This window comes from Megalops cyprinoides, chromosome 4, assembly GCF_013368585.1.
Source record: "Megalops cyprinoides isolate fMegCyp1 chromosome 4, fMegCyp1.pri, whole genome shotgun sequence".
NCBI lineage: Eukaryota > Metazoa > Chordata > Actinopteri > Elopiformes > Megalopidae > Megalops > Megalops cyprinoides.
In genome coordinates this window covers 12,158,643-12,185,734 of record NC_050586.1, presented here as the reverse complement: position 1 = coordinate 12,185,734, position 27,092 = coordinate 12,158,643, and the positions used below count along the sequence as shown (strand labels likewise).

Below are 27,092 nucleotides of genomic sequence, written 5' to 3'. Positions count from 1 at the left end.
AACAAACAAAAATACCATTGTGTGTTTTCAAATGACAGTATTTTACCCCTAAAAAACATTAACTGCATTTTTACTTAATTGTTACCTGCATTTAGGTGTGCATAAAGAAATGCAAATGATCAGCAGTTCATAGATTTCAAGGTCACTATTCTTTGATAGTGAATTGTACCAATATGTAGACTTACCTATTTGTATATAAGTGCTAAATGGCAAAACTGCTATGCAAAGACTGTCATGCAGTTTATATCTTTGAGCAATTTACACCAGTGAGGTAACATTTGTTCGGAGTGTTGTGCACTCACATAGTTGTGTACTCTGATACTCCAAACAAAAGCAATTTCTGTGCTGAGGTGTAAAAGTTTGATGTCACTGGTGAGTGAATACATTTCTTTTTTTTTCTTTTGTAATACAAATCTGCATGAACATTTACTACATTGTTTCTTTATCAAAATAAATTACCCTTAGCAGTTGAAACAAAATGAAATATACATCAGCATCCAATAGTTTGGAGCATAAAAGAGTGTGGAATAGGTAAGCAACTATTAATATACAGCATTGTCCTGTGGACACTTGAAACATGCCAAAAAGAATGCCCCAAGTTGACTTTTGATCAAATTGCTTTGGAAGAGACCTTTTTGGTTTGTGTGCATGTGACATGTCATTATTCTGCCTGGGTCCCTGAGAGCTCATATCTCAGTGGCAATGATGTCCTCATAGTGCATATCTGCACTCTGGACATCGATGTCCAGCTCTGTTCGGCTCTCCAGCTCAGCGGTCAGCTCCCGTAGGATTTTCTCCAGGTCCTGGTTTTTCCTGTGCATCTGCAGATAATTGTACTGGAGCTGCTTCTGGTACTTGATAACCTTGTCCTTCTCCCTGTTCCACGTCTGCCGTTCCAGCTGGAAGTTGCTCACCATCCTCTCCTTCCTCTGCTTCTCCTCGCGGAGCTCCCCCCTCAGCCTGTCCACCTCCTTCTGCAGGGCCTCCATGTCCTCCACCCCCTCTGGCTGACCTTTGACCTTGCCTTGGCTGGCTTTGGCCTCCTCCCTGCTGTTCCGCTGCTGCTCTTTGGCCAGGGCCAAGTCCTGCTTCATGGCCCTGATGTCTGCCTCCAGCTGGCCGACCTTCTCCCTGAGCAGGTCGGCCTCATTCTTCTTCCGCTGCAGCTCATTCTCGCACACCTGCAGGAAAAGCGCCAAGAAGGAGTCATTGTGACATGACTGAAACTAACAAGTCAAACTCATGGATTCAATCAACATTTGTCATCAGTGTTGACTTACTTAATTGAATTGTTTTTTTCCAGTGAAAACTGGCTGTCAGTGAACTTGCCAATTTGTTTTCATTTTTTTTTTTTACTTTACACCCATGGAACTGCCATTCCATGATGTGACCTATATGGATATGTATTTTCATTTAAAGATCACACAATACCAGGCTTTGCTGAATATTTCTGGGATAATATGGATTTAGGCATTCAGTACCTCCACCTCCACGGTTCGTGAACGGACAGCCTCCTCTTGTTCCTTGATTTTTTGTTCCAGGGCTTCCATCTTGCTCTTGGTGTCCTTAAGTGTGGCTTTGAGACTCACAATTTCATTCAGCTTGTGACTCACTTCAGCCTGAGAATCCTTGAGCTGCTGCTTCAACAACGAGATCTCTCCGGATTTTTGGCATACCTGCAAATTCATACATAGACAGCACCGTTGGGCTTCTTGGTGGTGGAAATTATGATAAAACCTAAACAATTTCATCACTTATGCTGACACCCCGAACCTTGTTCTGCTGCCAAAGTGTGCTGTCACAGAGAGTAAAAAACATGCAGTGAAACCAAATTACCGGGGACCTCCCTGCAATATTTCATAAGATGAAAGACTATATTTTTTTTACACAGAGCGGAGGCACTTACTTCCCACTGAGTTTCCTCCAAAGTTGGAACCAGCTGGGTCTTCTCAGTCTCGTAGGACCTGAGCTTGACCTCTATGAGGTCTTTCTCCTGGGTCAGCTGGGACACATCATCCTGCAGCTTCTTCTTTTCCTGCTGCAGCTGGAAGACCTGAAGCTGGAGGACCTGCTGGGCCCTCAGCGCCTTCTGGGAAGCCTGCCGCAGCTTGGTGGAACACCTCTGCTTCAGCCCCTCCATCTCCTCGGCACAGTACTTCTGCTTCTCCTGAAAGAGCTGGCAGGTGTCCGCCTCCTTCTCCTCAAAGCTGACCTGCAGCTCCTGGAGTTCTGTCTCCCTCTCCAGAAGCCTCTGCTCCAGCTGCTGGATGAGGGACTCGTCCATAGAGATGGGGGAGCGCACGCAGCCCCCCGTGCTCTCAGAAAAAGGGTTCTGCTGTTCGGGAGAGATCCCGTCCCTGGTCGGCCTTGCCGCTGCACCGTCGCAGAAAGCTGCGGGCTTGGCGCCCGCCGCGCCGCCCCCATTCGCCGCCGCCGCGCTGCTGAGGTGCTGGGGGCGGCTCACATTGTGGGCGGAGCCCCCACAGCGGATCAGCAGGCCCGTGGAGGTGCCGAGGTTGTCCATCTGGCTGCTGCTGCTGGTGCTGTGGGTGGGCAGGCTGGACATGGAGTTCCGGCCCGAATCGGAAAACGTCCCCGAGTTGGTGTCCGGCTTCTGCTCGTGCTGCTCTTTCGCCCTTTCAGAGGGGCTCAGTCTTTTCCCATTGACCTGGTTCAGGTTGGTATGACTATCTGTGTAAGTGCTGCTCCTGGGAATGACAGGCTTGAACGCTGTTGGTCGTACCAAGCCCTTCTCGATGCCCTGAGGGAAAGGAAAGGGGTCAGCACTGTTGAGGTGAATGATTTGTTGAGAAATTTCATTGACCCTCAGTGAATTAACATGACTTTTTTGGATGATGTCTTACCTTACCATTGCATATGATGACAATAAAATGACAATGATAATAGTCAGAAAACCAGCACTAGGAAACCATCACTTCTGTCATGGCACTCAGAGCCATTCTCTGGCAGTGAAAGGGTCCAGTCATAAAATATTTCTATGGGTAAAAAAAAATGCAGATGTATCCAGCCAGCACAAAGTCCATTATGCCCAGTGCACATTTAGTGAATTTTTAGAAACATTGATGCACCATTGTATGATTTGATTTTACCTGCCTGTGCTTCCTATTCCCGCAGTATATGTTAATGGAACCATCCAGACAGCTAATTGAGCTGTCAGACAGCCGAGTATTGATGTTGACACTTATTTTTCAAGTATCGGTACATTCTGTTTTAATCACTAATTAAATTAATTTAACCTCTCTATTTGCATTAAGTATTGATTAGAGAGACACCAAAGCCTTGGCTTGGGAGCCTCAATTCCCATCAGAATCTATAACTATACAAATAACTGCTTTTATTGATTCATAAACAGTGGGGAACATGTAAACAGAAGGAACAGGGGTATCTGATATTATTCCTTAAAATCTCTCTTGTCGTTATGATACAAAAATGGCCATACACATTCTGGTAATAGTTAATTTGAGCTTTCAATAATTGAAACTTTTTGTAGGTTTTGTGGGTGTATGTTTTCAGTATTTGCCAGGTTACAACTCTTAAGGGACAATAAAAAATAAATGAAGGCTGGCATTTCTCAACCCAGTGCCCCTTTAAAACCCCAGGGTATTCTATGCAGCAAACCCTGAGCTTGTCTCGCAATAATTCTCCCCTTTATTCGTTGAGTCTACTGTACGTGAATTGACTCGGGAGAGTTGTTTTAGTATAATTTTCTTTATTGGCTTGTTTCATGGAGTTTGACTGAACAGTGGCAATTGAATACCACAGTTCTTGGTCTGGGATGTAGGGATGGTCTACAAATTTTTTTTTTTGTTTTGTACTGTATTTGATGAAGAGAAGGTAGCAATTTATTTAATTGGTCATTATGTCTATATATATATTGTGATAATGTGACATAATTTGACCATATATGAACATAATTAACCTCCATCTATTGGAGAAAACACAACGTTAGCATCACTACTCAGATGGTGAGAGTACCCTTGGACAAAGTATACTGTGTCCCATTGTGTAAGAAGTGAATTCCGCACCCACACTGGAAAAGCTCCTCTCCCACCTTACCTCCCCCCTCCCTCCCCCAGTAGCCCCCTCAGCACTGTCTCACTGCAGACGAATGGCACCACTGTTTCATATTAATAATGAGCGTCACTGAAGTGTGAGAGGTGAGCTTGTTGATTCAGCATTCCTGTTCATTGACTTCATGCCTGAAGACTGGGATCTTTTCCACAGTCTGGGGCTTAGGCTCACCCTGGGCATAAAGGCCCATTGAGAGAGAGAAAGGTTTGCATAAGCACGACCCTGGCAACGGACGAAATCTTTCAAGAGATCAAGGCATTCTTAACTCATCAATCTTGAAGCTTAATGAAGTCGACTGGACAACACTAAGCTTTTAGTGTTTCGGTGCAGGGGCCTGGGGGATTATTGGCTATCTACTGTACTTCTCTTGTGTTTGTTTTGGAGAAAGAAAGATCAGCCCTAACTAGCTCTCAGCTTCTCTAATTTACAAACACTTCCAGCTCAGACTTAACAATAGGTTTCACTTGACAGAAAAGGGACCGAAGGGCTGGAAATGACCTTTATGCTGTTACTGGTGAAAATGTAGCCTTGGAAATGAAATCTCATTCCACCACTTCTTGTGTATTGGTACAACGCACAAATCAGTAGCTGTCAGTAGCAGTATTCTGTCACTAATGCACAGTAGAATCAATTTTGGAGAAAAACTGAAATTTTGACCCGAGGTTATTGCCTGCCTGTCTATGTTGCGCTCACCTTTTCCAGTTTCCCGGACATAGGCACCAGTTTAGGCGGTGTGCAGCTGCCAGTTTCCATGACAACCTGCCCCTCGGGTTGGTCCTCTGCCACGGTGTGCCTGTGGTGGCCGGGCCGGGGCTTGTGGCTCACCTTGATGTAAAAGAAGTCCTCACTCTTGCCTGACTGGAAGACAGCTTTGGTGTTGTTGTTGGCGGAGTCCTGAGAGAAACCATACCGCAGCAGGCCGTCCAGGTTGCGGCCTGACTTCTTGGCCTGAGGGGCTTTCTTGAGCTTGTACTCTGTGGCGCGGCAGTGCTTGCTGTGGAGACTGTGACCCGATATCAAGCTGCTGACACTTCCCATGTTTCTCTGGGCTTCGGCAAAGGCGAAATGACAGCGGCGGCAGGTCTGCGATTAACAGATGGGGAGGGGAGTGATGTGGGGTGCGTGTGTAATGGAGTCATAGCCCCTCACTGCTGCCTCCTGCAAACCTAAGAAAAAAGAAGAAAAGAAAGGATTGGCTGAAAATTGTGTGTGAACTCTTTCCCTCAGATGGAATACCCTGAAGGTATTTAGTTTAAGTATACAAAGGGTACAGTCAGTCTATGGTAAACTGTGCAATGATTTTAACTCTCTAGCATACTTTTGTCTGTATTTTCATCCTGATTTTTACTTATATGAATGAAACAGAAATGCAAACATGCCATGAGTTTTTCCTGCTTTTTCAGAATGCAAATATGTTTGTTATAAAATGGATGAGAAATTTCAAACAATGCTTCATTTAGTAATGCCATCAGATCTGCTAAATGGCACACAGTTTTATTGTTAGGGAGCTTCTCTTTCTCTGCTTTGTTTAACCTAAATATGTAAGGGGAAGAAAACAAACACTGAAAGATAAGAAGTGGCCTAGAGGAACAAAAAGAGATAAGGAAATATTGGCAGTTATTCTGCATTTCCTCTTTTTCAAGTCAATAGCATTGGCCTTAGTGATCTTATTGTTTAAGGGTCTATAAACTAAAAGCCATTTTGGTTGAAGCAGTTACTACTGAGTAAACTGTCTAGCAAAAAAATCCTAGTTTCTACCAAAAAGGGGAATTGAGGTTAAAAAAGTAATCCTAAAAGGATCAGACTGCCCCTTGATAATGGTAATGGAGCACCATTCAGGTAATAGTTCCCCAGTGAAATATCATTGCTTCACCTTTAAAATGCTTCAAATGAATTTGAAATGCTTCACCTTTGGCAGAATGTGACTGTGTGTCTTTGATGTGGATTGTACATGATTTCAGAATGACTCATTGTATGCAGGGCCATCTTGAGTCACTGAACTTAGATCAACCTATAATATCAAGGTCAATGAATTTGAAAGATCTTTCATGGCAGATCATGGCAGTCTTTTTTTAAGATGATATCAAGAGCATAACATTATGACAGATTAGAAAGTTGTGACTATTCTACTTCATCAAGGTTTTTCAACATTTAAATCTCAACAAAGCATTCTTGGAAATGTCACATCATTTCAGCAATTAATTTTTCTTTCAGATGTTACCACATGTTGTGTTTAGATTAACAAGTCAGTTTGCTCTGTTGAGGACATGATTAAAATTCTACACAAGACACTACTTTGATTTCAAAACACAGGCCACATCTCAGTGAGAAATGTACAGGCAATTCACTGTCATGAGAGGTTCAATATTCCTTTAGTTAGAAGTAATGAACATAATGTAACAGTCATGCAGTTTACTCCACACACTTTAATGATTTGGATCGATACTTGAGATCTTTAATGTATCATTAGCTTTGAGCTTGCTGAAGTGTGTGGCATGAGCATCAAGTCTAATATCATTCTCCTTGGGCTGCTAATTGACATGGTGCTGAGCAATGTGGTGGAGGAAGGAAGTGAGAAACAAGTGTCCTCAGTCGAACTCTGAATCAGTATTTAGAGGCTGCATCCCTTACTTTAGTGGCCATTGATGAACTGACCCTTTTTAACATATTTTGTGAATGTAATCCATATGGAAATGACTGTGTGCTTATATTGAAGGAATCACAGTAGTGCTCTGATTAGCAGGTGCAGGTGACAACACTGGACTCAGTGCCTGTGTGAACCGTTTGTGTCTATTGGGCCAAGACTAGACCACCTTTTCTAAGATAAGCAGATAATTCAGCTGGGCAGCGAGCCCACTTCATTTGGCACTAAGCAGCACAGCTGTAATTAAAAGCCTGAAATCCTGTTTTCTTTTAGGCCACCGAGCCATGGCTGGCCATGAAATATGGCACCGTCCCTGCAATAATAGCTAATCAGTGTAATCACCAATGCAGCATCCCTCTATCTTCCCAGCCAGCCATCCCCTGGACCAGCTTGAGGACCCAGGTGTTGCCGGCTGTGATCTGCAACTCGCGGGGGAGCCCGACCCCGGGCACTTTCAGTCATCTCTCTGGTAACTGAATACCAGGGGTCCCACAAAGTTAATCAACAGGCCTTCAGGCATGGAACCACCTGGCTCCCTTCCTCCAAACATCTATTTAATATCCATTCACTAAATGAACAGAGGTGTTGTTTCACTACCCTGCCCTGATGATTATATTCACAATGCACTGACAGTTGACTAGACCTTTGGAAGTCTATCTTTTCTACATCCCAAGGCAAAAGCTTAATTCCACGTATTTCGCAGTCTGTAGGTTGAGAGAGAGTTGTGATTATTCGGATTCTGATTTAGAGAGACAATGGGATTGCGCCCAGCGATTCACGCACACTCTAGTTCCGTGCCACCGCTGATTGCAGCGTGACTGCCTCTTTTGTGTTTACTCTCTGTACTCCTGCAGCATGGCGCCTTATCATGCTTTAAAAGTAAACAGACAAGCACCTATAACAACAGTGGTATGGGAGCAGCAGTCTGTCAACAAGACCTATGCATCATGCCCTTTCAGCAAAAAAAAAACCACAGCTAACAAATCCCAGTAGCAACTCTTCTGATGCAACCACTCACGTAGCTGCTCTGTTTGCGAGAGCAGAGCACGTTCGGAACCACAGGAGTGCTGATCCAAAAACATGTGACTCACTTGCCTTTGAACGGCTGATTTTATTTTTCACCTTGTCGCAGCACAAAAACCTGTCACTTCGGTCATGCAGAATGTACATTAAACAGCAGATTTTATTTGTGAATGAGTTTGATTTGGACTTGCGCAAATCACACAATTCAGCATCAGAGTTCAGTTAGCAATCTGCAGGCACCACTCCGCCTGCCTGCCCGCCTGTCTGTCTGTCAGGATTATATTTTTAAAAATTCCCTTTAAATCAGCCTCAGATCCTAAGAGCTATATTGAGAGGACGTGAGGAATAATAATGTAGATTTGACTTACTGCCACAGCAAAACATCCCTTTGGCAAGCTATTGCAGAGCAATCCTTCCCATCCTGAAGATGCAGAAGAGACATGTGTGTCCCTGAATGAACCAGCCAGTGAATACATCAAGCTGCCAAGAGCCAAGCAGATACCATGCAGAGGGGCGGGCTCGCCTCATTCAGCGTCTCACATTTTTGCATAACTGACATGTAAATGCTGCCTGGGGGGCGGGACCTTTGGCCCCCAGTGGATGGGGTGTACAACATGCACTTCTTTACACAAACGTGTGCCGCTAAAGTGATTAACTCCTGTTCTTACAATGGCTTTTTACACCAACATTTTTTTCCCCATCTCTCTCTGGGCTCACTTTGTAACCCCTCCTCCTCTACAGACGGCTCTGTACCCCTGGTGAAAAAAGCACCTCAGTATAAAGAAAGAAGCCTGCTCTCTTTGTCTGCTGAAGTGTGCCGTCTTTGTATCCGTTCCTGCCTAGCCACTTAAGCATTCATGCTGTATACCATTTTTCATACACATTGAAGTATTATCTCTGTATTTTCGGTTAGATTTTTGGCAATCAAATTTTGACATGTTTGGAAATGTGACAATCCACTGAAAATGCCAAACCATCATTTGAAAGTACGACATGACATCAGAAAGGTCACAGTTCAGTTTTCACATTAATCTCCAACACACACACACACACACGCACACACACACACACACACACGCAACACACACATACACACACTGCTATATTATTGAGCAATGAAGCTGTATGATGTATTCCATCTTTTGTTGAACAAGTTCACGCACATCATATTTTCATGTTGAAGCAGGTATTGCCTTGCTACAAACTGGTTTGAACAAATAAAATATACAAGGAAACGGCATATGAAATAAATGTGACACTGTTCCTTTACAAGTGAAAGCCTGAGCATGACTGTTCCTCTGTAATGAAATGCAGTCAGTATGTTCTAGGACCTCAGGAAACTACAACAGTTGAAAAAAATAATGAAAGTGAATATATTTCATCTGTTTTAATTCTTAATTCAGTTGACTTGGTTTCAAGAAGAACTGTACCCTCTGTGGATATGAAGCAGTTATCACAGTTAATCTTATAGTTACAGACTGTGTGTACATTAGTATGATGCTTATTAGTAGGATCCTTATTAGGAACTGCATGTGCATTAATATGATGTTAGATAACATTATGAAGTTAAGGTAATTATCAAAGCTCTATGTCTCTACCATGACATAAATATTGTGATTTTACAGTGCTTTATTTATACTTAAAAGCTTATATCTTTGCACCACTTTTCAACTTGATGCTTTGTCATTGACATGCTACTAGCTGTTCTGCACGGATGCACTTGTTCTTGTGACATGAGCTTCCTCTTGTCACGGTGGCCTTGTCCACTATGTCATTCTGGATAAGAGTTTCTTCAACATGAATGAATGAATAAATAAATAAATAAATAAATAAATAAATAAATGCAGCCGAAATAATTCAGATTTTTTTTTGGTGGTTTTGCAAAGGTATTTACATGCACCTTATATGTGTTATACTGTAGCGCACAATGGTCTGGCAACAGTATTGGAATTGTTATGGGGCAGTGTGGTCATCTCTCCCAACTGTGAAAACGAAGTTGATCAAAAGCTGTTTTTAGGTGAGGTACTGAGACCACTCCACTACTACACAGGATTGTACCTGGAGGCCTTCAAAAGCAAAAACAACCCTGTCTAAAAACTCATTAATTTTTCCCTCAGCTGGGAGTCCGTCTCTGTGGAGAGCTGTGCTAGGCAAAGACAAAGACTTGTACAGTTCTGCACACATTAAAAGGCTACAACTGTGTTTATCATTTTCCCTCCAGCACAAAAATAACTCACCACAATTTTAAAAAAAGGAATGAGAACAGAATCCCAACAATAGTTCTATTCTTTGTTTTCTGTTTTCTGTTTTGGAATTTAAATGTTGGCTGATTTTGGAAACTCTAACAAAACACAAAGTAAATTCTTTGGTGACATGTTACTGACCTTTCTTGTCACCATCCATGGATCATGCTTGGTCATTGAGTAGTGTCTTCAAGACATGTTTTATGGCTTACTATTCACTCTAGTTGGTCACTCTCTGTGTTTGACAATGCCCTTATCTCATGCTAGGTTGCAGAGTTCACAAGTCACATTAGCTTGATGAGTTACATAATTTGAGCACAATGTATTATTCCAGCATAGATCCATCCTGTTTCTTTCTTTGTTGTTGAATGCAAAATGATTATTTTATTAATCAGCTCTTACAAGTAACTATTATATGCACATTATAGTAATCAGCTGTTCTGCATTGTACAGTCTTTCATGTTTTTCAAAGGAAATACAAAATACACTTCAACTCATTGTGAAACTGCAATGATTCCTTTGTCTTCAGGAGCATTTGATTGTCTTTTTATTTGTTCAAAATGGCAGGCGAACACCAGAATGTGTTCAGCATCCAGAGTAGGTCCCCTGCTCTAACGCCCTGTTTCGTGTGAGCTGCTAACTCAGCACCTAAGGGACAAAAACAAAGACAAAACGTTTGCCGATAATAAATCTGGCAAAGGAAGAACATTTGGATGAAGCCTTTTGTGTAAAACATGGGGGAAATGTACTGGTAACTGTATTGTTAAGAGACAACAAAAGGCAAGTGTTTGTCAGATTTCTGAAATGAAAACAATAAGGGAGGCTAAAAAGAGCAAAAAAGGGACTTGCAAACGTTCTTGTGAGGTGGCAATCCTATGTGCTCTCGTTTGCATTTCTCGTCTACGAAGACCGTCGTCTCCGAGGCTAATCAATTTTTACTTTAACCAAATTTAACTTGCCCCCTTAGTGACATGTTGCTTTGAAGTATTCTTTGATCACACATAATAACAACAGAAGGCATGATATTGATTCTGGACAGCCTATTGTAAGTGCTTAGCAAAGAAATCAATGTGTAAACAGTCAATTCCCATGGAACAATGCTCTGCTGCAGTTGTTAGGAGCTGCAATAAATTAAAGGATGCACATCTAAAGTTCAATCTGTAGCTCTCCTGGGAAATACACCACAGACGTTACAAAGAAAATAATCTCTTTAATAATGAATGTGATTTTAAGTGGCTCAAGGTTCTGTGCAGGACCCTTCAATGACTCAATAGGAGGAGACAGTTATGGTAGTCATGCCAGGTAGTACCAGGTAAAATATGTTCTTTCAGTACTTCACAGCGCTGAGGTATTCATACATTCGATACAACTTTAGTGCTTGTTTATGTATCCGTGTTTGTGAGAAAGGAATTGGATTAGTTATATTTAGATACATGCTGGAGGCCGCAGCAGCCCATGAGTGAAAAATCCACAGGGCTGATTTCACCCCTGGCAGTTTTCCAGATTACAGAGGACACAAAACTTTGGATGCTTTGAAAAGGGAGGGCAGTAATTGTCAGCGGAAGTGAAAGGCTGGAGTAAAAAATAGGAAGACAGCAAAACCATTATCTGATCAGAAATAGCACCCCGTCGCTATTGTTTTGAGGTTTTATGGATGAAACGCACAGAATAAAGTCTGCTCGCCTGATTTTGCTTGTGTCACATTACAACAGCAGTGTTTCACCGCAACAACAGCTGGCACTTTTAATTTGTAAAGTGTATATTTTACAGTCATGGTGGAATTTATAACTTCACATAGTTAGTAATAAAGCAAAAAAGCCTTTCTTTGGACAATTCTGCAGTTTATGTGATTAAACAAAGATGTGTATTGTGTGGCTCAAAGGATTGGATCTTTACAAATAATTTTAACCAAAGAGTTTCAGAGATGAATTCCTTTAAACTAAATTTTGCTTTTATTTCTATTGTGTGTCTGAGTATAGAGACAGTAAAGAGAAGCCTTATTTATACATATGAATTGATAATGTGATATATGACCATGTGAAGAAAACAATATATATTTATTATTATTGTTCCACTTCTTCTGAGAATATAGAAGTATTTGACTATGGATAAGGACATACCATTTGACCCACCTCTCTAATGTGACTGGTCAGTGTCTGAACAGAGAGTGGAAACTAAGAAGATGCTCCCATTCCCTCTGGGTTTGACCACATCTCATAGCAGTACCATCATTCTCACTGCACTTCTAATAACAACTACTAGCAGGACTTCCACAAAATAACAACAGCCCAATTTTTTTTCATTTGTACCATTAAAAAGCTCATCACAGGGCTCCTAAGTAACCATTTCACACATGATTTCTTGTTTAGAGATGAGTGCTCCTCTCTGTACACCCAAACTCTGTGTGCTTGTACATACAAAAATAGAAACTTGACTCTTCACGCCACGTCAGATATTGCTGCAGATTACAACATGGTAAAACGGTCAAAATAAAGACTCTGCTTATTTAAGCCCCTGCTCTATGCAGTGGCTGGTCTTTGCAGCTAATGTGCCAAGCATATTTCTACCCCTTACCCTGACATTCCTACCAGCTGCACACACTAAGTCCATTAGGTTTGGAGAGGTTCAGCTTCCCACTGTGTTCGCCTTTAGTAATCTGCTCTGCCTTAAACTCTTTGCATTTATGGCCTGCTGTTCTCCTCTGTCTCCTGCGCACTCATTTACTGGCACAGCGACCCCCCCCCCAATCTACCTGCGAGACTTACCCCCCGTCTGAGAGGTAGAGCGCTCTTAAACAGCTTAATGGGCTTTAAGAGCACGAGCAGAAGCGGGTGGTCAACGGGGGAAAAGGCCCCGCCCCCCATGGGGGTTCCACATTACAATAATGATTACAAATGCAACGCTGGCAAAGTGCACGTGATAAAAACGGAGTGATCGCATGCACAATTTATTCCGAGGCCGCTCCGCGGAGACGCTGTCGTTCTCATGCACTGCGTCGCATCACCCCCACGCTGTTTCGTGTTATTTTAAGATCGTGCGTGTGCTATTTGGTCGGTCGTGCACAAAATCCATGATGAATTCCGGAGGGTTCCTCATCTCGCGCCCCGGTTGTTCCGTTCTCCCTATTTATGGAACAATCTGGCGCTCCCACCCGCAGCTAAACTGGAGCGCATTCGCACCGGTGTGAGAAAGATAGCATTGACATGCGTTAGAGAGCAAGGCTGTGTAGGAGCTGACTCCGGTGCAGTGCAGTGCGATTGTGTGTGGGAGCCGGTGTCTGGGTGGATTATCTGGGAATGCTGAGTTCCCCCACCTGTTCTGTGCCCCGCAGTCTCCTACGCTGTGTATCTGTCTATAAAAGAGACAGGCTGGTGCGAAGGAAGCTCCCACTCTGCAGGGCGCTCATGCCCTTGGAGGTCCTTTCATTTCTCTCTAATTTAGCTCCGTGTGTTATTAACTCATACTTTCAATGCCACATCTGCAGCACCATAGAACTGCCTTCGGGGCTCACCAAATGAAAGCAACGAAGGTCATTGATGGTCCTCTCAAAAAAAATCACAGCATCAGCACTTGTCACATGCATGCCGACACCTACAGTACGCTCCCACTCCCCTACACATACTCACATACACATCCACATATCCAATCCCCATCACTCCATCACCCCTAAACACACTCACATCTATGCATACATTCCCACACCCCAGCTTGCATAAGAGAAGACCAACATTCCAGACAGACAGAGAAGAAATATATATTTCAGCTAATGGTCCTCTGCTCTCTGTGGCAAGTTTAATCTTTTGAGGGCAGTTTAGACAAGAGTTAGTACTCATCTCTGTTTGCTTGCAAACCTGCTGGCTTATCAGTGAAGTTCATGCAGGTTAGATGGTCTATTTCAGCTATCAGTTTTGTTTTTGTTTGAGGCTGAATTCTTATCCCAGTGTAGTAGAGGCAGGATGAGTTGTGTTCAGTCTGGACACTGTTGCAACAGTCTTGAGGGGGGTAATTTTTCTCTATTGCTTCAAATAGGCATACGACATCTGCTAAGCACATAAGTGTTGATTCCTTGATGCTCTGACAAAACGCTAATGTGTACAGACAGGAAGAGGGGTAGGGGTAAGGGTAAGATACGTATACAGTATTCACATAAACGGGATTTACGGTGGCTGTCATGGATGTGTCTCGCTCCATTATTAAAGTTTAATATGCAATCAACTTTAATGACGCATTTCAGCTCTGTTGAAAAACCCTAATCACAAAAAAAGCTAATTGGATCGTGATTCTGGCATATCCGATCGTGGCGTATGCCACAAAGCTTTCAACTGCCTCAAAGGACTGTACTCTGAGGTCACATCCGAGTCTAATCTGATTTTTTCCCTGCTTGTACCGGTGAGGTCTGTTTGTCACCCTTGTCACTGACCACTGTCAAAGCATGGTCCACAGAGTGCTCTGATCTCCTCCGTTCTCTCATACATTTTGCATCACTGGTTTGAAAGACTAAGCTGAAAAGCATATGAGGAGTGAAGGAAAGGTTATGCGGCTGATAGTGGAATTGACGCAGGCTTTTATCTCTTTTGGACTATGGGCCTTTGACTTATCAGCGTCTGCCTGAACATGTCAGCTGTGTGGTGTTGCTCCTCTGCTGGTCTCTGGAGGGGGTCATGGGTGTCTGCTCCCTGCAGCCCGTGGTGGGCTGTTATGAGGGTCTATAGCAGGGGGACAGACTGCATACGTTTCACCGGAGGTCCTTACTGTGATCCACACCTACATGCTGAGAAGGGTGTCCAGGTGGGATTTTACAGAGACTACATGCCCCTCTGTATATAAATCTCATCAAAACAAGGGAAGCTGCAGTCAGATGACACCACTTGGTAAAATAATCAAAAGGTCAACTTGTCCCTTGCTTTGGATTTACAGTCAAATAGGGTTCCACAATGAATAAATTCCATGTTTTAAGCCTGTGCTTGGACTTGAACTAAAAAAAAACAGCTTTTTATTTCTTTGAGACAAAGCAAGATGTGATTCTATGTAAAGTGCTCACAAGGATGTGGGCTCCTTTGGATCTGAGCTTGAGTGAAAGCTAAAAGTAATCTGAGCAATGGTCATGAGCAAAACGAGCAAATGTGAAATCCTCTTCCTGCAGCTCTCCGGTCCACTGTGTCGAGGGCTTCGTGTGCGATCTGACACGGCTAACCTAATTATTCCACTAGCCAATCTCTGGAAATTTGGCCTGGCCATCTGCCCGCCCCGGCCCTAATGAGGAAGGCCAGACCTGGGGCACAGGCAGTGTGCCCTCATGCCTGCAACACACACCCGACAGCCAGCCTTAATGAGCTGACTTGACCTCTCACCTTTGTGTCAAGAAAACCCAAATGTGTTCATAGGGGCCCGTTGAACCATTTGGAAATAATTATTCATCAATCAATAGAGAGCAGCATAGGCAGGGTGATGGAGGTTGGGGGAGCTTCCATGGACCACCTCATTTCTAACACCTAATTTTTCATTCAGGGGACAATGGAAGACAACTGTATAATATCTGACCCCTGTGAATAATCAGCATCTCATGTGAGTTAATCCTTTGCAGTGTTTGATTTACTCAGTTATTTAGCCAGTGTTCATATCTGTTTTTACATAATAAACCGTGCATAAAAAGTGCAAGGAACACTTTTGATTTATCATAGATCATTTGACAAAGCTCAGTGCCCCATTTCAGGGCCAGGGTGCTCCTGAAACCATAAACTATACTTTATGGTCATTTCAGGCCTTATAGATGATGTTTATAATTCATTATAAATTATAATTATTCATTGTAAATTGATGTTTTTAGACTTTGTGAAGACCTAAATGATGCCTAGTGGTGACACATCCAACTGGCCTCTCTCTGTACCCTTCATTTGCTAAAAAAACACATTTGAAATAACGCTCTTAATATTTCTCATTGTTTCACAATTATTTGATACAAAAAAGTCTATTTTGTATAATATGTTAATGAGTATGTCATTTTAAGGACTACTCAGCAGTGCTTCCTCTTCCCCCCCCTTGAAGTACATAATTGCTTTCTGTCCCTTGTAATATGTCTTCCTAAACACTGTTCTGATGCTTTTCTATATGAATTCCACATAATGTGGTTATTCCACAGACTCATACATTTCTGAATGTCACACATCCTCACTGGCATCTTCCTTCATCCACAATAATTACCGCATTAGGACCATTACTAGGGTAAATGATGATATTATCACAGTGCACTAAAAACTGTAGCTAATCATGCTGAAAGCCCAGAGTGTCAGGGAGAAAGTAGAACATGGGGAAAGCTACCAAGGTTTTGTCGATTTCAAGCACCTCTTTATGTCATGTATCATAATGATTTTTCAGGGTATTGTCTGAAATGTACTGTGCTGGGGGGATGGGTTTGTATGGGGTTGTATGGGGGGGGGGGTCGACAGGGGATATGTAGATTGCCTTGACATGTCGTTGAGGACCCCGGATTTGGGAGCTCATTGTTCGCGGAGCTCTGCATGACCTCAGACCACCAGTAAATGGGGCCATGGTGGGGTGCCGTAGGCGAGCTATTGTTTTCGGGGGCTCCACGTGCCTTGCTTTCTTCGGGAGCCGCTCTAACAAAGGACTCCTCGCTCACACGAGTCCACTCCAGCTGCCCCCCCACCGCCGGCATGGGCGAGGTGTGGGCTGTAAACACAGGATTTACACCTTCCCGTCCAATCACCAGCCTGTTCCGCTGTACCTCCATGGCCATATGGCCCTTCATAGACATACACGCTGATTTTTCACACTTTTTTTGTCCTTGAACCGTGTCATCCCTATGGCTGCTGCACTGAAGTTACAAATTATTGAAGGGAGCGAAATTAAAGCTGGAAGGCTTTCTTGAGAACTCCTTGGTGTTCTTGCTCAATTAAAAGGGATATAAATTTCAGAAAAATAACTTTTCCTTTGAAAAATGTATGATCAGCACATAGTAATTAATCACAAGCATTACAATGATAAAGGTTCCTGTCCACAAACGTTACACTAAATAACTATGCACAAAAAATGTGTGAGCCTTGATTTTAACTCCCAATCCCCTCAAAATTTCATTTTCATATCTTGCTATTATTAATTCAAATTTCCTTATTTTTCCTTATCTTACAATTTTTGTGCAGTTTTATCGAGGAACAGGCAGGGAAGAGATAAGGCTGTCGCATGCAAATCAGAATGGATTATGTTTTGTTTCCAATTTAACAAATTACTCATTCTTATTACTTCTTAGACAGTTCTGATTACTGCAGACATACTCATGTCTGATATATGAAAGAACCCTCTTTGCTGTGTATGATTCAGTGTGAACAGTGGGAGATGAAATTAAAATGTTAATGTGGCTGGATGCGAAAACTCTCATTATAGCGGGAATAATGTTCGAACATAGACTTGTGTGTGCTTGGCTCGGTGCATCAGAACGTGTTTAACAATGTGCGTGGCATATCTCTCACTCCACAGAAAGAGTTACTTTAATGAATGTAATCTGATTTTTTCCCCCATTGATGAAGAAAGGTCTCATATTTCTTTTTGCTTCCTCATTATAGTGCATCTCCAGCTAGACATGTACGAGGTGTCATTGGCAGAGGTTCATAATGCCGGCATGACAGGTGAAGAGCCGCTCCATCACTGTGAAGAATTGGAATAACGAAAAAGATGAAGAAAATTAAATATCCTACCTAATGTCTGGATAGGGTTGGTTGAAGTTAGTCATAGCTACTCTAAATGAAGATCTACCATTGACAGTTTAAGGGTGTTTTTTCAGTTCCTGATGTTCTGGTGAAAGAGGCTGAAGGCTGGACACCTTACACACACAGTGTGGCTTGGTGCCATCACTGACCAGTGTAACCCTTAAGGAGTCTCCTAAGAATTCCTAGTCTGCACAGAATAATGTGTTACACATAAAACCTGAAACCCTCAGTTGACGTCCTTATTAGGGCAGTGAAATTGGCCAGTGCGCATCTAATGATGCTTCAGAAGAACAGCGGCAAGCAGTAGGACTGAGTCTACAGAGTCACCCTGTAGCTCCCCTCTCATTCACACCCCTGCTGCTTCTACATGGTCCACTGCCAGCTGTCTTGTTAACATTGTATCACATTGGAGATATGTTGTGGAAAAAAACATGGACGTACATATGGGTTTTTCAACAATACTGAGATTGTCCATATTGTTTTGGTCTTTCACGTTTTAAGCGATCTGGGTTCAGAGTAGAGAGTGTTTTGGCAGTAGGATCAAGGCAAAACCATTGTGGAAAATGTAACAGCAAAATTACCCTCACATTTACTTTTTCATCAGAATGACAGACTATTAAATATGATCACAGCAGTTTTAACCAAAGAGCTTTGTTGCAACTGATAATTAATTAGCCTCGGGCTATATGCACATCTCATATTTGAACAAGACCTCCCGTGGGATTTTCCTTCATTAATTTAATTGCCATGCTTCCCAGTTCACTTCTGTGTTTCTAATGTAATGATAAATTCAAGGACAATGTTCACAGCTGTAAGTGAATTTAACTTGTCGGTGTGGACTCAGTTACAGTTTGAGGGAAAATGCTCCAATTTCATGAAATTTTGTGTAGTTTTGCTTACTGAAATAACACAGCTTGCTTATATGGCAAGGATTTCTAAGGCAAATAGTATTTGTCTTAACACCATATGTGTGTCACCAAGCTTTTTCTAGCTTGTTACATTTTGTACATTGCATCTAGCTTCAGTTTATGTGAACTCTTGTGGTGTATGTTTGAAGAAACAATGCCAAACTGTAAACATCAACTACAAGAGTAACATTTGAATGTCAGTGTCATATGAGAGAACCAGCCCAACCCAAATAACTCTGTGCTGAGGACTCCTGAAATGAAGAATCCAGTGAATTATAAAGGCCACCACTATCTATAATCTTAGACCTTTTAGTCTTTTAAATGTATATCTCTGTGAATCCGCAATGATTAGTGCCTTCAAACAAGTTGCCTTGGTGTTGGGTAACAGCAGGGTTTAGGTGAAAAGACACACCAGTAACAATAAATGTCAAAGTTTTTCTGGATTTCAAATCACTGATCACTCTCTGAAATAGTCTCTGTTTTTAAAATTGGAGTACTAGACTTCACAGGATTGGTCATTTTGGATTGATTTGGCCAGCTTTTAGAGGTGGCCTTTCAAGTCTTGCAATACCAATTATGCAAGATGATAGCACTGAAATGGCATTCTTTGTACTGCATAATAATCAATTTCATTTTAAATTGTGTTTCATCTTCTTCTTTTATAACACACTACTAAATATGTTTACTTAAATGACCCAGCATAAACGATTTTCAATTTGTGTACTTTCTTGACTTTTTTGTGTGAAGGCTTGCTTTTTAAAGTGCATTTTAAATTAATTTTTGCATGCAAAATGAAATTTGGTGCTTAATCCTTAATTCATGAGGATAATCAAGAACAGGCCCGGCAGATCTCAGGGAAAGGAGGCTTTTTAGAAAGTCTGAAGATACGAAAATGGCCATTGCAAATCAAATTACACATTAGGTGTGCTAAAGTGATTGGGAACATTAATGGCATCAGCCTCAGAGTGACATCGAAGAAGGCTTTTAAAGGGAGAACTGTTTCTTTCCCCGACAACAACCTGCCACTCTGAAATCTTCGTTTGGGGTATCTGGATATCTCTCTCTCTTCAAAAGAGGATGTTGTTTTTCAGCCCTGTGTCCACCGGGACCTGGAGCTTCCCCTTTCCTGAAGAAGGGAGACTGCTTTCTGTTCACTTGTTTTTGCAGCTGAAATGTGTCCCAGGTTGTTTGTGAGTTCTTCCTCACTTCAACACCCAGGGCTAAGAGCACAAAGGTCGCCCTGTCTCAGTTCACCTCTCATCAGTTCCTCTGGCTTGCCATGGCCATCTTGGTTTTACAAAACACTATTTTTGTAACACTCAGTTTGTACTGCATTCAGCCAGGCACCTTGCAGTGTTGCCTGCAAAAATACCTGATAATTGCTGTGTTTTGTGTGTCCAACAAATGGGCCTCTTCACAAACTGAAATCGCTGTGATATTCCCAGAATTTCACCAGTTGCTAAGTGAGAGTTGTACAGTTATTCACTCAACATGTATAAGCTGATGTGTTTAGGTACATGCAATCCGATCCATTTATCTAACTGTAAAGGAGCTGTCATTACATAAAAATATATATTTACCAGTAGGCACATGATTTAGCCTCCATATTGAAATGGCAGTCAGAGGGTTAAACATCAACTCCTCATGAAATATTTGTTTAGGGCTTGTTTATCATGGGCATAAAATAAAGTTCAAATAAAATAAGTACGGCTACCAACTCTTGTTTAGGAACAAAGCACTATTTTAAAAAATTACTAGGGTTTGCATTTATTTTGTATAATAACACGTTTTTTCCTTTATTAGGTCTCTTAAATCCTCTTCCTTCTTGTCCACCCAAATGGTTGTCATTTTTCATGAACTACACAAAGTCAAATGAAATACGTGCCAAGGTGAATGTCTAACTGCACCGTGATTGTGTTATGTTTCTGCTTTATGTAAATAATAAATGTTTAGAATTATTTCTTGCAGAATTTTAAGCGCCACACCATCAACCCCGACATGCATGTCAACGGTACCTCTCATGTCCCTTTCATCTCTGATTGCCTCAGGGATGTCTGATTAGTGCTCTGGATTCTAAATGATGAACATTAACTAAATGGATCCCATAATTTCCCATTCACGTGTGCCTGAACCATTACATTGATGCTCAGGTTCTGATGAACATCAAGGAAATTTGGCTTTAACTTAGCCAGTGGTATTCTCTCGTAACACATACTGTTGAGTCCAAGCTCAGAAGCCCTATTTACTTGAACTGTATGTATGCAATAAAGTCACAAAACTGTGGTACACATGTTCTTTTTTTTGTTCTGTAACCTCACCTGCCAGTAAGATTTTTTGACAAACACTCAAAACATATCTTTATTAACTGAATGACATGGAATTTAACATGCATGATCTTTGAGACAGCTTTTATTTAAATTTTGAAGCTGCTATGTGAAAAGGTGTGGCAGTGAGGAGTCCACAAATCTGGGGCAGTTTGCGAATTTGCCTAGCTAATGTTGCTTTTCTCAGAGTGGAGCTAATTCAGCTACAAATATTGTTACATCAGAGTTACTTCATAATGCAGTGCAACAGATTGATTACCTGAGGTTAGCTCCGTTCTGATTTACAGCTCTCTTGATAGTTTACATTTTTGAATAAGCAAGCTCACAGAGGGGACGAGGCACAGACAGAATTGATTGCTAAACGGACTTGAGAATAAATGTATGGTGACAGTGACATACAGGAGATGCAGCAGCACTATCACAACTACTCTGTTTTGTTTGTTTTTAAATGACAGATCTTGATTGAGGAGGAAAGTACTGTATAAGACCACCAGGAGTGAAATAACCACAGGTGCAGTGACTACATACAAGGCTACTTTCATCATTATTGTTCTTATTATTATAATTATAGTTCAATTAAAAAAAAAAAACAAAAAAAAAAAAACAAAGCAAAACAAATCCTTTTGTTCAGTGCCTTGGGCTGATTCCTACGGCGAGTTGTATGTTTAAAGATCATGCATACTGTACGGTGAGGCTTGCTGCAACTGCTGCCACTCAGGGGGTGCTCTCTTTTATTGTAGGCTCTGGAGGGACAATTGAGACTGAGCCCATGATGGGGAACCATATGGGGTAAGACAAAGGGAATGAACTGCTGTGGATTAATTCACCAGCGAAGCCTGGGGGGACGATCGGAATATGACTTAATTGACAACATATTGGCTACAGCTGCACAGACCAGCTCCTCTCCAGCGAGAGCGAGGAGGATCATTACGAGACTCCGTGTCCGTCACCACGTGTGGGACATTGTTCCTAATCAAGACAGATTGTCACATAAAGATTGCTTGAAATCTGGCCAAATTGTTCCTCCCACACACCACCAGCCCTTTCCTCATTATGGAAAATTAGCTTCTATTTATGCCTAGGTTTGGAGAAACACTGTCATAAACTAATTCTGTTTGAAACTAATTCAGAATAGTCCATCATGCATTCCTTCCTGAGACTCCTTACTAAGAGAGTAAGTCCTACATTTCAAGAAAAAATATTTTGTTCCATGTAATAAATCTTATTTTATGTGAAAGACACTGTTAAGACTCGGTCTGGGTGGTTCGGTCTGGAAATGGTGTTTGCTTAATGCACAATGAGGTGACATCTAAACATAGGCTATTGCCATATTTGCTCTATATTTATTTTTATCATGCTGGCTGTAATTTCAAAAAGACACAGCAGTTTGATTTTAGAGTTTGTGTATTTCTTTCAGACAGTGCTATACATTAACTGAAATGAAAGAGAAAGTTGCTATGCTGGCTACTGTTCTTTTTCTGGCTACTTTACTTTTTAAAAGTAAACATGACCATGAAAGCACTGTGAGGCCATTTACCAGCCTTTCCAGCCAGGCGTTTGTTGCCAAATCTGAAGGGCCATTAAGTACTGGTCTAAGTTCTGAAGGCACCTATACATTGTATCTGCATTAACATCCCTGTTAGCACAAAGTACATGTGGGTCTTATCACATTCCTGTGGTTATACCGGATACTCAGGATGTCTCTTCTCTCCCTTACACTGTGTAGATAGGAGAGACAGACCGTTCTAACATCTGTAACCTTCACACAATGACACAAGGCCCTCGTCATGTCTCTTCAAGTCTGCTTTTACAGAGTATCTTAATCTCTTTTTTGCGCAAGTCTCTTCCGGTGACCTCCTGTGAAAAACACACGGTCAATGACATTCATCACAAGGAATGTTGTTTGAATGATTGAAAGTGTAAAGAACTGAACCTCAATTGTTCATGGCTCATAGCTGACTCAAACAGCTGGTTTCCATAGCAACGACATGGGCTTTGTTCATCCAGATTGCAGGTTTTGTATTCCGTGCACTAATTCTCTTATCTTGGCACCCGAAATATCAATAGCTGATGACAAAAGTAAAACTAATTGCAGACATGCATAATTACTATGGCAAATATCATATATCTAATGAAGAAACATATCTTCTTATTACACAATATTATTGCTGCCTTTATTCTTGAAAAGAGAGATTCATAATGATAGCACAGAAAGCTAGTGATGCATCAGTATTGTGAAGATGAAGCTGGAAGCCACAGATACAGTCATTTTTAGAACATGTGACTTCCTGGTGTCAGTGATCAGGAAATGATTTGTGGGTGCAGGAGGTCCAGTGTGACACGTGCAGCCTGTCTCCAGTGCACTGCCAAAGACGTGTGTGATGTGGAAACAGGGACACAGCATATGCACAGAAAAATCCTCCGTTAAATCTTTTAAAGCCCTGCTCCTACTTGCAGTGACACTGACATATGCCGCAATTGCATTTTGCATGAGAAATACACCCACGGAATAAGAGGCGTAGGCATGGAGGAGAAAGCATTTAGGTAATGGGGTGATTTACTGAAAAGAGAGGACCTTCTCTGCCTCTGCCAGTCAAGGGCTCCTCTTACATCTTTTAACTGTGTCTCTTATTCATAGGGGCCTCTTAGGAAGCCTAAGTGACACATCCCTGGTAAAAATGATGCTCTCCTAATAGGTGATGTAATGTGTGGGGCAGAGGCATAAACCTATCCATCATTTTCTGTGTAATGCCCACCCCCTCACCCCCAACCACCTCACTGGGTCTCAGCACTTTGCATGGTCTGGTGCAATTTTTCCCCCTTACAGCACACAATTGGAGCAAATTGGATAATCCGCTTAGTTCATTTGCGAGGAGGCAGAGAATGAATTACCTCTCTGGGGCTGAAGAGTGGTTCCCACACTGTCATTACTGGAGAGCACGAGGGAGAGCGTGAGCAGTGGACCCCCTTTGTCATCAAGCACCTCAGAGTATTGCTGAAGGAGAGTCCGAGCGCTGGTGGGTGGGGTGGGGAGGGGTGCCAAGGTGAAATGAATGACAGTGGTGGAGAGAGCATGTGCCGCTGATTGAGCCCGTGTCACCGAGATTTGCAGAGGTAACAAGGGCCAGCAGGGGGGAAATTGGACAGATTCCATCAAGGCCCCACCGTGTAAAGTAATTACATTTTGATACAGTGCGGCTGGCGGGCGGTGTATCAAAGAATTCATCTGCTGGTTTATTGCTTTTGCTCTCCACGCGGCGTTTTAAATCATGAGATGGACACAAAGCGATCCCCCTTTAATGACCTGTCAAAAGGATTTTTTTTTCCTTAAATCATAAGCGCCATTTATTTTTCAGAATAATGCCATCCACCAAGAAAAATGCAAGTGTATAACATGCATTTTTGCATCCAGCTGACAGCTGTGCCTTTGAACCAGAGGGTGTTTTTGTTTGAAGATGCAGAAGACATGCTCCCAGCTCCACAGACAACTGAGCTGACCCCCCTGGTCCTGTTTGATGGACACAGATCACAGGAGTTCACCTGAGGCCTCTGGCCACCTGCCCAGAACGGCAGTGCCGCTGACAGGCCCACAGCGGTGCCTGCGTCCTGCCACGGCCTGCGGGCAGCCTCCTGTGTACAGCAGCAGACACTAACGCTGGCGGAGACACCACACGCATGAGAAACAAGGGCACTTTCGTGAGGAGAGCCAAAGGCTACGTGGCTCCCAGCTCTCTTTTTGGTGTCTTAGTACTGCACTGAAATGACGGGGCCCGCCCTGGGTTCGAAACGTCTGAGTGGCTGTCGGACTGCACCGCAAGCAAAGAATCCACTTCATGTTCTTGATCAATTAATGTCGTCTGTCAGCTGTGCACTAAGCATTCCCTAAGAGTGAGGAAGGGGCTGGAGGCCATCCAAAAACTCTTTTAGGCAGCTCTTTGTTTCTATGCGATACTGTCATTCAGCAAAAATAACCTACCCATGAAACATTTACCATTACACTTTTACTCTCCCATCTGTCCTAATAGGGAAATGACACACTGAAGTAGTTTAGCAGGGGTATTGTGAGATGTTGCTTGAACGAGTCTCTGAAGGCAATTAATTTTTTTTTGTAACAATAACAACAGTTATAACAATAATAATAAGTTAATTTTTTATTAAATGATGGAAACAAGAACAGCTGAAAGCTGTATGGTTAAGCAACCTACTCCTAACATGAAATTGATACGGGTTGGGTAGAGCTTGACCAAACACCCCTAACTCCTCCCAGGTGTGCTCAGCATAATGATCCTCCACTTACTTCAGTCAAACAATGAATCCAAAACCCTCACTCAAATGCTCACTAAACATAAATATCTATTTTGTCCTTTTATAGCATAAAAGGACAAAAAAAGGACATCATATGTTTTGATTCTACAGGCCTAGATTTTAAGGGAATAGTACTACAGTACATTACTGCCATTTAGCAGATGCTCTTATCCAGAGCAATGTACATATCCTACAATTTTTACATGTTATTGATTTATACAGCTGGATGTTTACTGTGATATTTGTGGGTTAAGTACCTTGCCCAAGGGTAGCAGTGTCCCAGCAGAGAATCAGACCAGCAACCTTTTGGTTACAAACCCTGTACCTTACCACTATGCTACACTGCCGTCCCTTTTAATGCTCAGAATACTACATTGTGTTAACTACTACAGTACTACAGAGTGATAAAATTCTTGGTCTCTGTGACAGGACAACCACAGCAGCCAGGCAAAAAATTCCAAAATGGAGCCAAACAACAAATGAAGTGGCAAGGGTGTTTTTATTGGTTCCCAGGCGTGCAAGTGAAGGTGAAGGCTATGTACAGTGCAGGTGGCAAAAGTATGACCAAAAACCAGAACTCAAGCAACAAAGATGCCACAAAAACAAAAAGAATAAAATAACAAACAGGTAAACAAGACAGAGGCTTCCAATAAGACTGACTGACTGACTGACTGTGCTTAGACTCTGACCAGTCTTCACTCCCATTCAACCAACCAGCTAAAATGAGGGCAAAGACCCCTTATATACCCTCCTCGCTGGCTGGGACGATCAAAAACAATTTTAATTCTTTTTAATCCAAAACAGGTAATATTGTAATAATTCACAGAAATAATTTACATAGCAAATAGCATTTCAATTATAACAGATTTTACACATTTTCCAGTTTACCCAAGTTCAGAAAATAAACATATATGAAAACCGGTGTTAACTAGACTATACTACCCGATGTACATTAAATGATAAATATAGCCCCAGCGCAACGAATCACGTTTTGCCCTCCGATGACCCGGAACTAGTGGCTGCGTACTGAAACACCAACAGATACGCGGTAAGACTTTTGCTAGTTATCACACTCACACGGTACCATAAAACATGTAAAACAAAGTTAAAACTGTTTAGCTAAGTTTTTAACAGCCTGTCCCTTCACTGCTCTGTTAGTTGGCCACCCTAACAACAACAACAACAACAGTGTAGCCTAACAGTAATTTAGAACTTTGTTTCTAAACGTGCGCAGTGCGCTCGGTTGCGAACTAACAAACTTACATCGGAATTCCGCGAAGTGTTTCTGTATAACAAAACGGGTGAGTAATGAACAGTCATGTATGGCTTTATTTTTTATTGTTCCAATTATAGAGGCATTCCGTAACGGGCTAGCAGCTCCGTTACAGTCTCAGATGCAGCCGCTATTAGTTGCACGAAAACAGCCAATTCACAGAAGTGGTTATTCAGAGCAGCTAATTGTCCAGTCAGTCAAAAGAATTACTGCTGGTCACAGTTTGTGAGGACATCCTGTCAAGGGAGGTTGTGATAAACTAAAAATACTTTTCATGCCATTCATGAGTTTGTTTTGCTTTGTTTTCACAACATCTGTCAATCTTGCTTTTCTTTTTTAGTTTATGAAATTAAACCAATTCTACACGTGCACCACATTTAATTCAATATAAAGCGTCAGGAAAAGAATCAAGTATTATTTTCTTCAGTATGTGAGATCAGATTGTTCACTTGCAGTGTGATAAATAATAAATGTAACATTAAAGAAAACAGCAAAATATTGACTTGGAGGATAGAGAGAACAGTCTGCCCAAACAACATTGGGTGCTTCAGCCAAC

At 42.0% G+C, this 27,092-nt stretch overlaps 1 protein-coding gene across 2 annotated transcripts in view; it reads right to left on the bottom strand.

Moving 5' to 3' along the window:
- Positions 1-466: 466 nt before the first annotated feature.
- Positions 467-27,092, bottom strand: part of lzts1 (leucine zipper, putative tumor suppressor 1) — a 34,570-nt gene continuing 7,944 nt past the window's right edge. Inside the window, exons 1-5 of one of the 2 annotated variants that reach the window (XM_036527330.1) lie at positions 8,128-8,209; positions 4,786-5,258; positions 1,907-2,761; positions 1,482-1,676; positions 467-1,181 (exon numbers count right to left, since the gene is read on the bottom strand). In XM_036527330.1, the coding sequence (XP_036383223.1) occupies positions 687-1,181; positions 1,482-1,676; positions 1,907-2,761; positions 4,786-5,130 (1,890 nt within the window). In that variant the 5' untranslated portion in view covers positions 5,131-5,258; positions 8,128-8,209 and the 3' untranslated portion in view covers positions 467-686. Of the gene's footprint in view, positions 1,182-1,481; positions 1,677-1,906; positions 2,762-4,785; positions 5,259-8,127; positions 8,210-27,092 lie in introns of those variants that run through there. The other variant, XM_036527329.1, reaches the window with a different exon arrangement.